Here is a 17,065-nt window from a genome sequence, read left to right as displayed (position 1 = left end):
CAATTTTTGAAGAACTTGACCGTACCGGTGATTCTCATCAGAGTTCACTGGCCCCGAGGAAGGTAAAAGACAATAGCAAATGGCATCAAACTTTTAAGCACTACAAGTCATAGACAAGAACATGAAAACTGTAACTCGCTGGTTGATTGAGCTAATATTTAAGTTTAAAACTGCATAATTCGCTTTGTGTACATGCACAACTGATCATGAATATCCTTGAAACTGCAACTCAAACTCCAAGGCACAAAGCTGCAGCGCGTACTGTACTCCAACGAGAAGACCACTGCTTATGATCACATGTCCACGAATTTCCAAAGTCAGACACTGTATCTTGAGCCTGCTTGAGATACGTCAAGCAATATCGTAGGTTAGAGTAACCTGGCCTAGGCTTCCTCGTATTACCAATTCTCGAATCCGCGGCCAAATGATTTCGTGGCTTCCCCTCTGCTATCTTCACCTCCGCATATGACAGTTCCATCCCCAGATCTCTAAATTGCAACTTTCTCCAGACACGCTTTCCAGCGTTATCTTTTTTAGATTTTGCCTTGTGCTTCTGTCTTCGATGAGGGTTGATTCCCTTCTGAGAATCTTTGAAACGGCTCACCCAGTTTTTAGTGGGTCTTTCGGCTGTGAACTCTTCATCGCTGAATTTACTTCCTCTTACAGTTCTGAATCGAAGAGAAATCGAGATAAAACGATTTTCATTTGCTCCGCTGATTTTGCCTGTCACATTTACTCCCCCTCGAATTGCAGGATTTGCGTGCTTTACTGGATCCGTAATTTTGTTCTGCATTATCAGTTAGTCCAGAATTCTATCGAAAACTCAAGCATGAAAGTTATTTCAGAGCTCCAAAGTTTCCACTCCATCTACCAGCTCATACTATTGAGCATTATGAAAGCATTTGAACATTGTACCTACCAAACTTTGCCGAACATGGGGATCATTATTTGAATTTTCTGTATTGTCTCCAGCTAAGATGCCACCTGCACTTGTAGCGTTTTCCGTCTTGAATAGACCGTCTGAAGTCGGACTTACTATCGAGTTGAAGTGATTCAACGTGTTATTGTCGTCGTCGGACGATAAGTCATAGCTTTGACCGGTGCTAATTGTCGACTGCAAGTTTAGATTGTCTTCGATTGCCCTCTCTTGTCCTCCCGATTCGTTCGGCACATTGGGTTCGTTGCTGGAAATCGAATTAGAACGTCTCGGACAAAAACGGCGAAACCATTTTAATTCTAGACGTTTCAATATCACAAGAGGAGCCCACCATGGTGACGGCACTTCGTTTGGACTGTATGAATGAGGTAGCGCTCGATCTTCCTTGGGAACATGCTGACGGCGAATGAAACCATAACGCGACATATTTTACTAGACTGGTAGTACTCTGCGCTTTTCGGTTGCTCTTAATAAATGGTGGATGAGTTGTACTAAAAAAAGTTGAAGCTCGAAAACTTAACAGTAATTAGTGATGTAAATAGGATAATATTACTCTTGGTAACTAAGAAGATTTGGCTTGAAAATCTGAGATCTGTACATAAAATTCCAACTGTCGAGCTTTTGGCAATGACGATGGAAGGTTGTTGCTCTTTCAAGGCTATTTATCCACCATAACCTGGACATCATGCTCCTGCCGTATTTGTTGTTAATGAGTTGGAGTGATGTACCAATAAAATGACTTGGCTAACATAAAAGCATTGTCGAGAAGCCGTGTTGGATTAGATATCGATTTGTTGTACAGTAAACTCTGGGCAATCAAGCATTGGATCCGGTTATATTTTGTGCTGTAGAGAACTTCGATACATTTGGCCATCACGATCTACCTAGCTTGGTTGATATGCAGTAGAATTCAACTGGTATCATTGGTACCAGGAACTTTGATATTGGCAATACATGTAGGTCTACAGTTATTGAACTCTCCCAATTTGATGCGTAGATTTGTCAGCAAGATATCCTCGTACAGGCCTTTCAGATTGTTGGAAGGATGTTGTGTGACACGTATTAGAAGAACTTTCTTCAACTTTACTTGATTCTCGAGCGAAATTGTGCAAATTCAATACCCATTTTCGGGTTGATGGTAACTTGATCAAACTGCACGTCGTCAGATAAGGGGATGAAATCATTAAGCGAGTTAAAGTGGGTCCATTGAGCTGCTATTCGACTAGTACAAAAATGGCCTCCGGATACATGTGATGAATGCTGATGAAAAACAATCAAATAAGTCCCCCACCCAATCCATGTCTTGTACGAACGAGATTTCCTATGAAATTACCAGTATTTCAATCACTTTCTGACATCCATTTGTGTACCGACGTCAGCCTCCGCACCATAATCATTTACCGCTACCAATGTATTCTCCAAATACTCATCAAAGATATCATATGGAGTCCAGCATCTTCGGAGAGATGATGGAACTTTTGAGATCCGTCGCCACCATATGCCTGGCAATTCTCTTAATGTTTCTTCCGCGCGCGTAAAACGTGTGTCATGCATGCGAACCTTTCTAGCGTTGATCCTGGTTGCGTAACGAGTTGGATCATCGAAAAATGGCATCTCTGAGGCTGAAGAGATTCCAGGACTTAGAGTGAACATTGGCAAGAGTTTCAAGACTGGTGTTGGAGGTGGTGAGTATGATGGTGGCGATGATGGTGAGCGAAGAAGTAATGGCGCCACATCTTCAGTAACCCTCAAACTGTCTCTCATATCCATATATTCCTCGTCAACATACTCGGACTGCGATGTTACCTTATCTTCATAAACTTCGTTGCGATCTGATGAAGACATGATGAAATCGTTATTGAAAATGGAGTCGGTGTCACGAATGGGATCCATGTTGAAAATGGAGTCGGAGTCACGAATGGGATCCATGTTGAGAATGGAATCGTCGTTGCCCATAAACTCGGAAATATCCATCAAATTGATACCCAAGATATTTCCAAAAGCTCCTCCAACGCTACCAAAATCATGCGCTTCCACTTCTATCTGACCATAGCCCTCATTTGTATTCAAAACTTGATTATCATTGGCTGCCTCAACTTCTGCCGTTGGATCTTCGACGTTTGATTGCTCAAGAGATGGTTCGAGTGATAGTTCTGGATTGATACTGGAATTGTTGCGATCGTTGTGCGACATGATTCAAAGGAAGGCTCTGGTAAATTATCGGGTTTTCTTCAAGAAAGTTCAGTTTGTTGTCCTTAACTGGCAGCATAAGACAACCAAGTTATCTGTCAAACTTGTTAGCATAATACGACGACGATTTCATTAGTGGGTAGTTTTTGCACCTTATGTTCGCCAGCCGTCTTGTTGATTTTGTGGGTTTTGCTACTTCGAGGATTCAGGAGAGTTTAAAAGAGAATATTGAGGGGTTTGTGCGAGAATCAATATGTTTATTCAAATAATTCTCGCTTGATAATGGAGTGAATATGGAGAGGTTAATTGTAGTCTGTAAATCATCCCTGTGATATCCTGCTCCAAGTCGGTGGAGTTAGATCCCTCTTTATGATGAACAAGATTCTTTCTGTAGTCTTATATTTTGAGAATAATGCTTTATTCACATGATGGAAATGATTGCTTGGATTGATGCAAGACATAGTTTGTGGTATTTATGAAGGGATTGGAAAATTCATAACAATATTATTGAAAACAGCACCACAAAGACACCAAAGTAACAAGCCATATGAAAGTCAAAAGTCAATACACTATGTGTTTGGAGGAAAGATTAATGGAGTGAATTGAAGTTTAAAATTCTCAATTTCCTATCCTACTGGCTTAATCCATGAGCATCATTACAATCCGAAATATCCTAGAATAAAATTTCCATTTTTTTATATCTGTGCCTTATGCCATCACCCAATATCTTCCTTGAAGTTCTTTTATCCAACATGAATTTTGTAGAAAACTATCATCCAATTTGCATCACGCGGTGCACTCTCACACCAACCACTCCTCCAAGCAACTTTTCATGCCATCAAAGTTCATGTAGCTCAGCGTATCTTTGCGACCATCGAAGTGGGCTGAATTTATGGCATCGATGCCTCAGTGACTTCTCTTTTGCAGTTGCTAAATGAACGCTTATTGTGATCCCGTAGCGTAGAAGCCTTCTATTGCGAGCGAGCAAAGTATTTTTTATTAGGAAGTTTCTCGAGGGGCGCGCTTTGGGGACTGAAGCTGGTAATGGTAGTGTTTCTCCGCATTTTTTGGAAGTTAAGGACTTGATTGGCGCCGATGGGAGTGGTGTTCTGCCGGTTGTGTTGGATGTCGAAGGCGGAATTGAGGTTGCGTCGCATGGAGATTCTAGAGGATTTTGATTTTGTATCTCTGCTTTTAGCTCTTCTATGATGTTATGTAATATTGTTTGCTGCTCTCTGAGCTTCTCTATCTCTGTCGCATTGGTTCGATCCATTTTCGATTTCGAGTTCAAGTATGAGTCTGACTTGTGCTTTGGCGGTTTCTTCGAATTGTCGTGGTGGGAGAAATTTGCAAATAATTTGATCAATGAACTATCTATTGAAGACTATCTTGAAGAATACTACCAGCTTCTTATATATCTAGCATTATTAAGTCTATGCTTGGTGGGGTCATCTACGGCTAGCTAGGTAGTCTTTCTAGTCGATGACCATTTAACACTAGGGGTTAGTTCACTATTTGCTATCACCACAGTATAACTTATTTATAATACGAGCTAAAGTTGTTCTATCTAGTCTGAGATTTAGTTTGTGGTATTGATGATCTAGTCGGGTGTCTTCACACGACATCGATCAATTGTCATAATTTATGGGATATTGAGAAAGCATGAGCACACATATCTCAATACATCCCCGTAAACCTATCTATGATTCAAACTCCTTATCATATATGTTGCAAGTCTATGATGTGCCAGTACGAAGTTATGTATATTTTTAAATTGTCCTAAGCTAAAGGATGCCTCCCCTTGGATTAATTTGCCCCAATTTTCCCACGATACCTTCCTTCAAAACTAGCTGTGCTACCCAATTTACTGGAAATTCCATCAATCCTATTGTAATACCCCGTCTAAAAGAATGTAACTTCTACTGAAGGTAGGAGTGAACGCCCATCTCCTAGTCCTGTTAAGCTTGAGTTTACTCACTCTCTTCACTTTATTAATCTCTCTCGCCTAATAAGTATCCTTGACATACTTTCCCCCACATCCAAATTTTCTTCTCACTTTTCCGCTGCCTTGCTCTCCGGCTTTCGGTGTTCCGTCACACCATTCGCAGTAACAATCTTCAAACATGTGGGAATCCTGGCTAATAAGAAAACGGCATCTAACCATCTCCAGACTCACTTCCTTCTTTGGGATACGATAGTAGTTGGAAGTATCAATCAAAGTAGCAGCATAACGGCTCTACGTAACGTCTTCGATGAAACTTCGCTGTGCCTATATTCGCGCTCAGCATATTCTTCCTTGAGTTTCGTTTCAACAACATAGCCAGATGACTTGGTCATAGATTCAGGCTCTTTATCTATAGCCATATTCTCATCAGTGGTTGTGGAATTCGTTGAGGATCAATTTCTCGTTTCAAGGATATGATTGACTGATTACGAGAGTTTGTTTGAAATTTTTACAGTTGAGAATACCTCTGAAAGCCCTTTTTGTTTGGTATTGGAGCTTGTATACTATTCGGGCTGACTTTCTGATAGAGCTAATGAGTACTAATCACTGAGCTAGACTGGAACTATTTAAAACTTAATCTGACAATCACGTGTGCAAAGATTTTCGTGACGTCCTAGTGTTCAACCCCATATTTTGACTATTTATCCTCACCAAGTTTGATGAAGCAGTTCTTTGAATCTAATTGACCAAGGAAGACATAATGAGGCTTTCATGAAGAAATCCATCTGAAGTAGACTGGTTGGTATAGTTTTAGTCTACTTTTCTGTCATAGGCAACCATTAGATCATTGTCAATTTACAAAAGGTATCACTATAACAGTCAATATCAGAAGTTTCACAGTTATGATTCTCGAATATTGAATAGATCTGTTTTTATTCAGTATAATTATTACTTTTTGGTCTCTCGCTCTCATCCTGAATGCTAAATGATTAGATTAAATTCAAATTGCAAATACGATTAGGAGCCACCCAGCTATTGGCTCAGGATTAGGTAGATCTTGGTGAGAAGCTCATAGTCTAATCTTCTTGGAAAGAGGATATAGACTTATGATAACGAGCATGTTTCTGAGTGCCATATCTGGCCTCAAAGTTCGAAGTCTCTTCGATTCTCACAAATTCGCCGAAATACTTAGACCGCTTGCCAGCTTCCCGGTCTAATGATATGTGGACGACGTGATCTTTCAAAAGGTCTGCAAGCAATCATTGATCGCCAAAGTCCTGGTTGAGCCGCAATGACAGTCCGAGCCGAACAACCCGTCTTTTCAATTCCATTCAAGCCATGCATTGTGTTTGTATCGTCGATCTTGACAAACCCGGAGTCGCATCCACAAGAGCTACCTCCTTTGCAAGTTTCATTTGATGAAACCATAGCTTCCTCGGTAGCCATCAATACGAAGCTATCTTCGACAGCAGAATCAAAATCACTATCAGCATCCTCTTCATATGTGCGAGCGCCCGAGTCTTGGCTCAATTCGGTCGCCAATTTTACTGCATCCCATTCGTAGATATCAGCATCTTTTTCTTCTTCAATGGTTTGTCCCTGAAAAAGACTGGGATGCTTCAAAACATTGCCAGATTTTGTTCCACATGCACCATCTTCTTGCTGTAAAGGTCTTGAAAACCAATCATCACAGAATTCAAGTGGTTCATCACTGCCCTCGACTGTATAGCCCTCTTCCTCGTCTTCCTCAATCTTTCCAACTGCCTTATCAAGGTCGACATAGTTCGCGTTGTTTTCATAATTAGAGATCCCTAAGATTGAGGATCTACGAGCAGCTCTGAGCTTTTCTTGTTTCTTCTTCTTTTCTTCTGCTGCAATAGCTCTTGCGCCTTCGTGGGTATACTATTTGTTGCGAGATTAGTTAGCTTGTGATCAAGAATGAGACCAATCGGCTCTTCCAAACATCTTTAAAAGAATTAACTTACTGGACATGGTTTTACTGGTTCAGGGTAGGACCAAGAGTCGTGTTCTTCATCTGGATCCCCAAAATGTCTGAGTTCATTTTCTAAACCTCCAACAAGAACTGCGCCATCGTAGTCTGTATTTGCGACAGTGCGCCATCCAATAGCGCGCAAGATTTGAGGTGCGAACATTTGATTGGTATGTTCTTTTTTGAATGTGGTTTGTTTCTAAATTGTTTGCGCCTGGAGTTTTGTGGATAGAAACTGAGAATGAATGAATTTTTTGGAATTGTTCGAGGGTGGGAAAGTAGCTTATATATGAAGAAACATTTCGTACATTCAAGGTGATGATATTGGTACATTGGTAATAAAAAACCGTAAACACCGCAATAACAGTCAAAACCGTAAGCGCACATTAGTGTCCAGCTTTTAAATCTACAAAAATGAAAAATAGTGAATGAAAGTCACCACCGTACGTACGCGCGATATTGTTACGGTCAATCTGCAGGAGATGAGATAATAAGCTAAGAGGAATTGCAATGATCGTTATCAGCTAGGAAGGAGCAGATGATAATGGGAATTTCTCAAATTACAGACTTTCTCGAAAATCATAAAACTAACTATATCCATCTTCACCTAAGATCCTAACTTCACCATGCCGTCGTTCTGTCTCTGTGTTACTGTCTCCCAATTCTAAGGAACTTGAAAATTGGCCTTTGTACTTATTAATCAGAAATACTTAACTGGAGTTCATCTCTAACTCCAACGGTGAAAATAACTGCGCCAGACAAAAAGGCTTCTCGTCACATACCATCTTCCATGTACACAGCCTAAATATATCATCCAGATTCTACTTCGCGGATGACTGTCAAACAGTATCTTAAGTTTGATGGTGTCCAACCCCAAGTTGTTGGTTCCTATAAAACCAGAGTATCAGTACTATGTATCAGGGCGAGTCTTCAGGTGAAATGATGGGAATGGATTGTTGTGAAAAACTAAGGCAATGGAATACGTGAATTTAGTTTACGAAGTCAAGAAAGATGCAGACTTACCGTGCTACGATAGAAGACTCTTGAAGGATGAGCTTCATAGTCGCTAGCCTTTACTGTTGTGAAGGACTTCTGAATGCGAACGACATCTTTTCCCATCAATGGGTGGTCAATTTGAACCTCTTCCTCAACCACCTCGATCTCGGTATCACAACTGTAGCACGACTCAGTGTCCCAGAAATTCATGCCATCCAGTTCAGGAATGCTTTGATTTGAATCGATACTTGGGTCACGATTGACCACTTCAACAGAGGCATCGCCCTGCCAGTTATCAAGAGTAATCTCTGTGACTGCGGTAGTTTGGCTATGATCTTGATCCTGCGGTTCTTCGTCTTCAGGAATGGTATCGAGAAATGTGTCCGAGTAAGATTCTTCGGCAGAGGAAGATACTGCTCTAGGAAGTCTAGATGTCATGGCTGCACCTAATTTCTTTCTGTTCTTGGGCAAGAGTGTCTCATCAGGAGTAGTGACTACAGCGGCGCTATCATCATTCGACACTTTTTCGAATTTCAATGCATAGTCGTAGGAATCGATTGCATATTCGTCGTCAGAGAAATCAAGAGTCTGGGTCATCAAACGTTAAAGGCGCATTCAAACAGTTTGTGGATCATTCTTACCTCATAATCTCTGAAATCATATGCTTCTCCCATGACTGTGTCTCTGTCAAATTTAGATGTATCAACAAAGTTTATAGTTGCTAGATCATCGATGGATTGCTCTTCGAATTCGTCGTTGGCTTCGTCAGCCCAAGATTTGGTCATTGGTGGTAACAAGTTCGCTAAAATTAAAGACATGGGTGTAAAGCTTTTATTTGGTGGGTTAGTGGTAACGGATGAATATATCTGCGTTAGATATAGTGGTAGTTGTTGCGATGTAGATTTTTGATCTACTAATCAGCTGTGGTAAGTTATTGTAATTAGTTGTTTGAAAGTAGAAACTCAGTGGCCTGATACTTTTCTTTTAAAATCTTTGATTTCAAAACTTTGGCTTGTTAGTGAATTATCTTATGTCTATTTATGATTTGATTCACGTAATGAAAAATTTGAATATGTACAGGTAGATGTGAAGCGGCACATTAACACTCAACCCTACCAGCTGGAATTCGTAAACCTTTCTACTTGAGTGGTCAAGGAGCTGCATATCTACAACTTATTGGTAGGCAATTTATGTTATGAGACCGTATGAAGCAAATAATCATATATATGGAACGGCTTTATGAAACCATATTCATGATTCAGTATTAAGGAATGTTCTACAAATCAATGTCAGTGAGTATACGGCTATGATTTCAAAAGTCTTCTAAAAGCTCAAGGTACGGTTTTCTTAAATCACAGCAGATGCTTACTGAGACTCAAACAGAAAATGAAGAAAGTATGGACCAAATTCCGCTATCTGACTAATAAGGTGGCCTGGAATGCGTCGTAGAATGTGATAAAATCACTGATAATACACATTGTAACCGTATATTCACATCTCCAATTCCATCTCTTTATCCGGTACCATTTTCAATGAATTCTCATCCGTGGCCTTGTGAATTCTTTCCACATTCTCTCCATATTCTCTCCATATTCTCTCCTCTCCGTATTTTTTATGCCAAAATGACGTTCCTCAACGGAGATTGGGTCTTTACTCTCCACTTTCCATCATCTGGCGATGATTTCGCTTCTTGTGCCTCAAGTTCCGCAACCTATTACACTGTCAGTTTCATTATGCGTGGCTATTTTTTGTCATAAAAAGCTTACCTTTTCTTTTGCGGCCATCTCTCTACCCATGTTTTGAATTCCGAATTTCTTGTAGAATAAACATTTGAGTAAGCTGATTCCACAATCTATCATTCCACTGATGTTAACCTGAAAGTCCGTTACATCATTGAAGGAATTATTGAGATTGATTGCGTCGCTTGCGAGGTCTGGCAGCTCGCCGGCGGCGACCTAGTTCGTCTTCTGTTAGTCGCTTTGCTTCAATGAGATAGTAAGACTTTTACCAGCTTCCATGGAAGCTAGCGAAAGACAGATGAAAGGGGAAACATGAAAGGCTCGAGTAACTTACTGCCTCGTTGGTATCATCTACCCAATTGAACGTCATCTCTGCCCTCCGCTTCTTCGCTTTTCGTAATTGTGTATTGATGAATGCGAAACTACTATCGGAAATGATTGTGAAGTAGAAATCTGAAGGTCTTCAAGAAAATGGGAAACAAGGGTTTAATATATATCACTCTTTTACTTGAAGTGATAAGACTTGGCCAGTCTAGTTAATTAGTATCACCAAGAGTTCGGTTATTGGAGCTTTTTCAAGGGGCTAGACAACATTAGTGGGAAAAAATGTTTTCGCTTATTGATCTAGTATACACACCGACAGGTCTAGTGTCGTGCCTATGGAATTAATATAGTATAGAGTCAATGAAAGAAATGACATAATGTGGAATTCTTGTCGCTATTGTTCCGGTAGACCGGCGCTCCTTGCCCCTGCCATTGGAAAGCTTTGGTTCCTGCTTGGTTACTGCGGTTCGAGGATTAGAGTCTACAGCATGTTGAAGGGTAATCCTTCACTATCCAGTGATTTCATGACGTGTATCTTGTATTTTGTAGATTCTCCAAAGGCTTAGCATACAATTGAAAGTCTTTATGGGACCGGGTGGGTCTCAGGTCTAGCTCGATTTCAAACAGCTCACTTACACAAATTATTGTCCAACGTCTCAAAACAAACCCACCTAAGCTCATGCATCACACTTCATCAAAGCTTCCGAGCGTCTATTGAATACCACTATAGACCAGTAAAGCCCATCAGAGCCGGCAACAAATGTTGACATGAGAATGAACAGAACCCCCAAAACTGAGAAAACTGCAGACGAAGTGCTCAATTTCTGCAGCGATGAAAGAAATTCGAGTGTTTACAAGTCTTCAAAGATATATGAATCTTAGATATAGATATAATAAGAATACTCCGAGAAAACTATATAAACCGTGAAGAGATACGTATGAGTCGATGGGTAGATAGCTACCTATGCATATTTATTTCCGTCACAAAAGGTCGATTTCCATTAGCAAACATATCAAGCACAGCACATCCATGAACTATCTAAGTCTTGAACAAAGCTTGAAATGCTTCTCAAATTGAGTAATTCTTATCTTTTGTGCCAGCCTATGCCTTGCTATACCCCAACCACATCATCAATCTTCTCATCTGTGTCCTCGAAATCCATCTCCAGCCCTAACCGCCGAATCTACCGCACCCATAAGATCCTCCAAAGGATTTCAATTACTAGCCCCGGTCTCACCACTACCCTCAGTTCTTGTTTTTCTGTCCTCCTCAACCAGAGTCCAACATTTCCTCAACGGACTCGGGTCGGCACAAAGATACATTCCATATTTTTCATCCGCTTCCGTTTGCTCCGTTTCCGTGTTCACGATCCCATACACAACTAACAGAGCCTCATTCTTTTTTCTCACTCGTATCTCCTGTCTTTTTTGTCTAGCCTTATCGCGGTCTGATAGCTTTACGTTTTCTGGTGTTTCTGGTGTCGACTCGCTACTCTCGGGCATAATCAATTGATCTTCGAGCGATGCCATTGCCGTGCTAGTTTCGAGCTGATCTCTCTTACGTTTGGATGGGTTTGGTTTGGATAGATCAGGTTCTACGAAGAGAGGAAGCTTCAGCATATTTTCGTCTTGGATGGTGATTATGGTGAGTTCTGACTGGAAATTGATTTTATACCAGATGAAATACGAGAAGTGGATGAAAGCCCACCAATTTCCGGAAGTCCAATCTTTGTATTAAAAACGTCGAGTTCTGTGAATCAAAATGATGTTTTGGTGAAAGTTTGTGTTTTTTCTAAGTAACTTGCCATGTACTTTTATACCCCGTTCTTCGACATTCGAGGCTACTGTACTGCAGCTCAAATTCACTACTCCCATTAAGTAACATCTCATCCCAATCTTCTAATGTCTTATTAGATTTGCCATAGTTTTCTCGAACCACTCTCTGGTAGTGAATACGGTTGCCAGTGATTTGAAGAGAATGATTTGGTGAACTCTGGGGCACTAGTTGCTGTACACATCCACAAAGAACTTTCCAATTTTGACCTAAACCTATCTATAGTACATAAATCTGTTGTCCCATACAACTTGGTTTATCTATGGCCTGAGTAACTTTATGAAATTCTAAGATCAAAGAATACTATAAGAACATTATTCGTTGTATTCAGTTGGTATACTGGGGGATCGTCAATTGGAAAAACCTTGAAGGACTATAAAGTGGGAATACTTGTTCATTTATACAGTCGTAACAAGTAATATATAATAGTTATTATGGAGAGAAAATAGATACAGCGCTTCTGATCATTAACTCATGACAATTCCACCATCAATAATCAACGTCTGCCCTGTCATATAGTCACTATCTGGACTTGCCAGATAACTAACACATTTTGCAACATCTGTTGGAACGCTCGTTCTTCCAAGTAAGATAAGTTCATCAGTATACTTCTTGATTGTCGCTCCTCTTTCAACACCTTTTGTCTTTCCCAGTTCCTCGTCAATCAAATCCCACATGGCAGTTCCAACTATGCCCGGCGCATACCCATTGACAGTGATCTTATGTTCTGCCATTTCCATAGCAAAAGCTTGAGTGAAACCTCTCACGGCAAACTTTGAAGCACTGTAGTGGGAAAGCATGGCGAATGGCTTGAAAGCAACGATACTAGGAATTTGCTCAACAAATAATCAGGTGGTTTAGTTTCCGTTTGCTTTGAACATACCTAGCAGCACCAATTATCTTTCCACCTCCACCTTGTTTAATCATCTGCTTTGCAGCAGCGCTGTAGCAATTGAAAATCCCAAAGACATTGACGTCGAACATCCTCCGAACTTCATCCTCGGATAGTGATAATAGCGACTTAACCTGTGCAATTCCGGCATTTGCAATCATGACGTTCAAGTTTCCTAGATTCTTGACTGAAGCCTCAATTAGACCTTCGACCTCAGAGAGCTTGGACACATCTGCGGTGTGCCCGTAGGATGCTCGACCCATGCCCTGGATCTCTTTAACCACCTTTAAATCGCTTAGTATTGTGCAGAGCATCAAGAGTTTCTCGAATACCAACCTCGTCGATGCCCGCTTGATTTGCAGGAATATCATTTATACAAACGTCAAAGCCGTCCTCAGCCAGCCTAATTGCAATGGCCTTGCCACTATTTATCTGTTAACTGATTGAAACTTCCGGAGGAGCTTCTGAGACCTCACATTCCCCTTGCAGATCCCGTAACAATCGCCGTTCTCTTTCCATAATCTCTGGTGACTGCCGTGCTGCTTGCCATTTTAACTCAAAGCTGTGGTTCGAAGCGAGTTCTAGGGATTGTATAGACAGTAGATGTGTTTCGCTGAGAAGGTTGAAGGAGGACTTTATGATCTATCTGAAGTTCCAGCAGGAGTCGTGAGCAACAGCGCGGGGGAGCTGGTAATACAATAACACCACAAATGCATTCCGTACGCCCATGAAGTGATTCTGCCAGATGTAGAGAGAGGGGTAGATAAGATACGCGGGGTCAATTATCTACCCCACACCAGCCCCATGTTACATTGTAGCTTCCTATTGGTCATTAGCTGTCGCACTGCACCTGTGCGTGGTATATCTCGGATTACTTTGTCAGAAATGCGAGCACTAGTCATCCCTTGGAAGAGTGTATGGCGCCGGTCAGCTGAAAATAGATGACTTGTGACGATCCTATCTTCCAATATTATCTTTTTAATTGTGGAGGAGAGGCGCCATTCTCGAAGCTAGAGAAAGCCCACATGTACTCATAGAGTAATGGGTTTGAACCCAGATGCAATAAATAAGACTGCCATGCTTCCCTTGCATACCAAGAAAACGAGAGTTCACCAAGCGGTTACCCATTGTTCTACAACTCATTTGTGCCGCGAAAGTCGTTACACCGTCACCTCGAGGTTCTCAACTCCAATCATTACATTCTCCACGTACCAACGACACTCCATAGATCTGACTCTTCTCCCAGAGTCCAGATTCACCTTCCAAGTTACCAATCTTAGTTCAAATAGCAGTATCGTACCCTGTGTTTACTCTCACGCAAGACTCGATATAATACCACAATCCTCTCTCGAGATGACTTCACACTTTTCTTTACCCTATACTGTGCTAACCTCGCAGCTTTCGTAACGTCCAGCAACACGCACCCGCCAATCGACAAGGCTTCCAGAGTCCAGTTGAAGACTGACGAGAAGGATAACTTATACACGAGCGAATCCACACCGATGGTATACCATCAGCTGGGTCGTCGACGGATCCAGCAAGCGGAGCAAAGATGCCAAGATCTCACTCAATCCAATAGTCCATTATTTACTGAAAGATGCCTTCAAATTCTCAGATAAATCACTTTAATGCCAATGGGCAATAAGTGAATGAATAGATACGGTGCCCTACAATCTTCTTATAAATCTTTGGTGCAGGAATTCTCACATCAAACAGATGTAGGAGGATCTTTCCGGCAACTGGGCCATGGTCCATAGACACCAGAGAGATGACGCACCACCTATCCTCAGCGTTTTAACGCAAACTAGGGACCGAAAGGCCTAGGAATTATTGCTGAGAAGAGTGAGATGAAAACACGATGAGAGGGAAAATATTGATTCGACAATAAATATTAAGTATTGGACAAAATCTTATTGTCGTTTTGTAGTTTCTGCTGTTGCGTTCTTCCTGTTGTTGCTTACCCTGATCGTCCCGTATCATTCTCAACTTCTGCCAATGGTGTTTCCAAGAATTTTGGAATTTTTCTCAGACAGTTTTCACAGCTGAGATATATATATACATATACATAATCATGCAACAAATTCAATATTGAGCAGCCTTCAAAAGCTCCACGGAACAATGCATCCGAGAATAAGCAAAGGCAAGCCAACTAACTGTACATACATACCCAAGCAGCTTACCCCCAACTCTCCAGATCGACCACTCACACCCCACCGGAAGAAATAAAACCCATCCACAAAAGCGTTCCCAAAATTACAAGGCTCTCCAAACATCAGCCGACATCCACGCCACACATCACGAAGTTTCATCTCATCGGAAGCCAGCCTATTGGAGCTCACCCCCAAATCCGAACAGGCACACCCTTGAAACATTGCCAGCCCTGTTTCAACCCACTAAAGAAACCCGGACCCCCTTCCGTGAGAGGCTGAGAGACTACCAACCACTCTTTGGGGATGCTAAACCATGGAAGCTAAGTCAACACTATCGAGAGGCCATCGACATCATTGTGCAACCCTTTTTCCTTTATGGGAAGTTCTCGCATCCGTTCTGCTGACCCGGCCGGTACTGGTCCTTTCGTTGCACGTCTGTAATTTAGCTCCATCTATTTATGTACTAGTCTCGCTATTCATTCGCTCGACAGCTGAAAGAATGATTCAATTCTCACCCGTCTCGCACGTGCATGGTTGGTTAAATATACTATATTAATCTTATATATTTTCTTCATCTATAACTTGGCAGCTGAGTCATCGGAATCGAGAAGATTTGTAAATGCGGCGTATACTTCTTCAGTAAGATCACTGGCTTGTAGACTTCTACCCTTTTTGGCGAAGGCTAGCCTCGAGCATTCCTATCATAAATTAGTATTTGCCAGTGGAGTTCCTTTCTGGGGACTCTTACTCTTGTGATACTACTGCCTCCGAACGCCGCCAATGCTAATGATTCAATGTCATCAATGTCTCCCTCGTGGTCCCATAATCTGTCCAAATACGCCTTCCTCCACCCCAAGAACGTTGCCAGGCTCCCAGTCAACGTATCACCTTGTCCACCACTCCTCTTCAGTCCTCCTTCAATATCACTTACATACGTCTTCTCCCCATTAGAAATATAATCCTGCGCCCCTTTCTGCATAACTGTGACCCCTCCAAACGCCCTCGCCAGCTTTTCCGCCCCTTCCGACCCATCCAATCCTTCAACATTTATGCCCTTGCTCTTACAAAGTCTCCCAAACTCTACAACATTCGGTGTCAATATACACTCCTTATACCCTTGCACCAGTTCCGGTCTCGTCTGCACCAGCTGCAGCCCATCCGCATCTAGGACAAATGGCATGTTCCTCTCCCTCGCCGCCTGAAGAACCTTCGCGCAAGTTTCCTGCATCAACTTATCTCGTCCCAATCCCGGTCCCACCACTATCACATGTAATCTCGGTAACATATCAATAACGCTCTGAGCGATCGAGCTCGCCGATTCCGTCATCTTCGCATGCGAGGATTGTCGCATCAGCGGGTGGACCATGAGATTCGGAGAGTAGGTCTTGATCACTTGTGCGGCGCCAGGCTCGCAGATCACATGGCTCTTTATATATCAATGTTAGTTAGACCGCCATCGATGTGAGAGATGGTATGGAAACTCGTACCATGTCTGCGCCGAGTCTTGCACTAGCCATAGCAGAGAAATATGGCGCGCCGGTGTAGTCCTCACTGCCCCCAATAACAGCTATCCTGCCCATTTGTCCTTGCATGTGTTAATTAGTTATATATTTACACAATAATAAAGATGTAAGTACCTTTGTGAAATTTACTCAACATTGGTGGCACGATCTTCTTGACTTTCGCCAGAAGGTCTTTTGTCGCTTTCGACATGGCTTGTTTGTCTTCTGACATTTGAATCTTGAGAGACAGTCACAAATTTTTCGTAAGTAGGTCGATTGAAATGTATTGTCGTTGCAGAGATCGAGATTAAAAAAGGTGGTGGTGGTAGGAAGAACGTTGAGGAATGGAAGAGGGGTGGAATGCTCTCTCTCTCCCTCCATTTCATGATGACGTAGGTCGTCAATTATCTCCTTATCGCCAAAATTTCCACACTTTTCGGCACCCCAAATGGTAACCTCCTCCTCTATGGCAACACCACCTATATATCGTTCCACTCCATCTCCTTTTCACATGACCAATGATTCTCTTTAACACAAGGGGAAGTTCGCAAGCTGGTGCCTCGTGT

The 17,065-nt window shown here is 41.8% G+C and overlaps 9 protein-coding genes across 10 annotated transcripts; all 9 read right to left on the bottom strand.

The window, feature by feature from the left end:
• Positions 1-135: 135 nt before the first annotated feature.
• BCIN_02g03740 (hypothetical protein) lies at positions 136-1,514 on the bottom strand. 2 transcript variants are annotated; one of them, XM_024691267.1, is made up of 3 exons: positions 1,269-1,514; positions 920-1,184; positions 136-787 (listed from the first exon to the last, which is right to left on the bottom strand). In XM_024691267.1, exons 1-3 carry the CDS (start codon positions 1,361-1,363, stop codon positions 230-232), a joined length of 918 nt encoding a protein of 305 aa, XP_024547037.1. In that variant the 5' UTR covers positions 1,364-1,514; the 3' UTR covers positions 136-229. The 2 variants fall into 2 exon arrangements, with proteins under 2 accessions (XP_024547037.1, XP_024547038.1); XM_024691268.1 differs by having other exon boundaries at positions 1,037-1,184.
• A 598-nt stretch (positions 1,515-2,112) lies between these two features.
• On the bottom strand, positions 2,113-3,627 carry BCIN_02g03730 (hypothetical protein). Its single transcript, XM_024691266.1, has 2 exons — positions 3,280-3,627; positions 2,113-3,222 (listed from the first exon to the last, which is right to left on the bottom strand). Exon 2 carries the CDS (start codon positions 3,128-3,130, stop codon positions 2,282-2,284), a length of 849 nt encoding a protein of 282 aa, XP_024547036.1. The 5' UTR covers positions 3,131-3,222; positions 3,280-3,627; the 3' UTR covers positions 2,113-2,281.
• A 211-nt stretch (positions 3,628-3,838) lies between these two features.
• BCIN_02g03720 (hypothetical protein) lies at positions 3,839-4,516 on the bottom strand. Its single transcript, XM_024691265.1, has one exon. The coding sequence runs from the start codon at positions 4,398-4,400 to the stop codon at positions 3,966-3,968; it is 435 nt and encodes a 144-aa protein (XP_024547035.1). The 5' UTR covers positions 4,401-4,516; the 3' UTR covers positions 3,839-3,965.
• A 1,512-nt stretch (positions 4,517-6,028) lies between these two features.
• On the bottom strand, positions 6,029-7,517 carry BCIN_02g03710 (hypothetical protein). Its single transcript, XM_024691264.1, has 2 exons — positions 7,058-7,517; positions 6,029-6,974 (listed from the first exon to the last, which is right to left on the bottom strand). Exons 1-2 carry the CDS (start codon positions 7,223-7,225, stop codon positions 6,261-6,263), a joined length of 882 nt encoding a protein of 293 aa, XP_024547034.1. The 5' UTR covers positions 7,226-7,517; the 3' UTR covers positions 6,029-6,260.
• A 172-nt stretch (positions 7,518-7,689) lies between these two features.
• BCIN_02g03700 (hypothetical protein) lies at positions 7,690-9,029 on the bottom strand. Its single transcript, XM_001553751.2, has 3 exons — positions 8,700-9,029; positions 8,086-8,646; positions 7,690-7,950 (listed from the first exon to the last, which is right to left on the bottom strand). The coding sequence occupies exons 1-3, from the start codon at positions 8,874-8,876 to the stop codon at positions 7,873-7,875; spliced, it is 816 nt and encodes a 271-aa protein (XP_001553801.2). The 5' UTR covers positions 8,877-9,029; the 3' UTR covers positions 7,690-7,872.
• Positions 9,030-9,579: 550 nt separating this feature from the next.
• Positions 9,580-10,175, bottom strand: BCIN_02g03690 (hypothetical protein). Its single transcript, XM_001553752.2, has 3 exons — positions 10,132-10,175; positions 9,825-10,013; positions 9,580-9,769 (listed from the first exon to the last, which is right to left on the bottom strand). Exons 1-3 carry the CDS (start codon positions 10,165-10,167, stop codon positions 9,671-9,673), a joined length of 324 nt encoding a protein of 107 aa, XP_001553802.1. The 5' UTR covers positions 10,168-10,175; the 3' UTR covers positions 9,580-9,670.
• Positions 10,176-11,196: 1,021 nt separating this feature from the next.
• BCIN_02g03680 (hypothetical protein) lies at positions 11,197-11,944 on the bottom strand. The gene has a single exon (XM_024691263.1). The coding sequence runs from the start codon at positions 11,739-11,741 to the stop codon at positions 11,337-11,339; it is 405 nt and encodes a 134-aa protein (XP_024547033.1). The 5' UTR covers positions 11,742-11,944; the 3' UTR covers positions 11,197-11,336.
• Positions 11,945-12,336: 392 nt separating this feature from the next.
• BCIN_02g03670 (hypothetical protein) lies at positions 12,337-13,627 on the bottom strand. The gene is made up of 4 exons (XM_001553753.2): positions 13,324-13,627; positions 13,184-13,271; positions 12,839-13,131; positions 12,337-12,780 (listed from the first exon to the last, which is right to left on the bottom strand). The coding sequence occupies exons 1-4, from the start codon at positions 13,395-13,397 to the stop codon at positions 12,423-12,425; spliced, it is 813 nt and encodes a 270-aa protein (XP_001553803.2). The 5' UTR covers positions 13,398-13,627; the 3' UTR covers positions 12,337-12,422.
• A 1,901-nt stretch (positions 13,628-15,528) lies between these two features.
• BCIN_02g03660 (hypothetical protein) lies at positions 15,529-16,863 on the bottom strand. The gene is made up of 4 exons (XM_024691262.1): positions 16,635-16,863; positions 16,485-16,582; positions 15,746-16,423; positions 15,529-15,695 (listed from the first exon to the last, which is right to left on the bottom strand). Exons 1-4 carry the CDS (start codon positions 16,729-16,731, stop codon positions 15,573-15,575), a joined length of 996 nt encoding a protein of 331 aa, XP_024547032.1. The 5' UTR covers positions 16,732-16,863; the 3' UTR covers positions 15,529-15,572.
• Between the last annotated feature and the right edge of the window lie 202 nt (positions 16,864-17,065).

This window comes from Botrytis cinerea, chromosome 2 (assembly GCF_000143535.2).
Source record: "Botrytis cinerea B05.10 chromosome 2, complete sequence".
Lineage (NCBI taxonomy): Eukaryota > Fungi > Ascomycota > Leotiomycetes > Helotiales > Sclerotiniaceae > Botrytis > Botrytis cinerea.
This window is presented reverse-complemented; position numbering and strand designations above follow the sequence as displayed.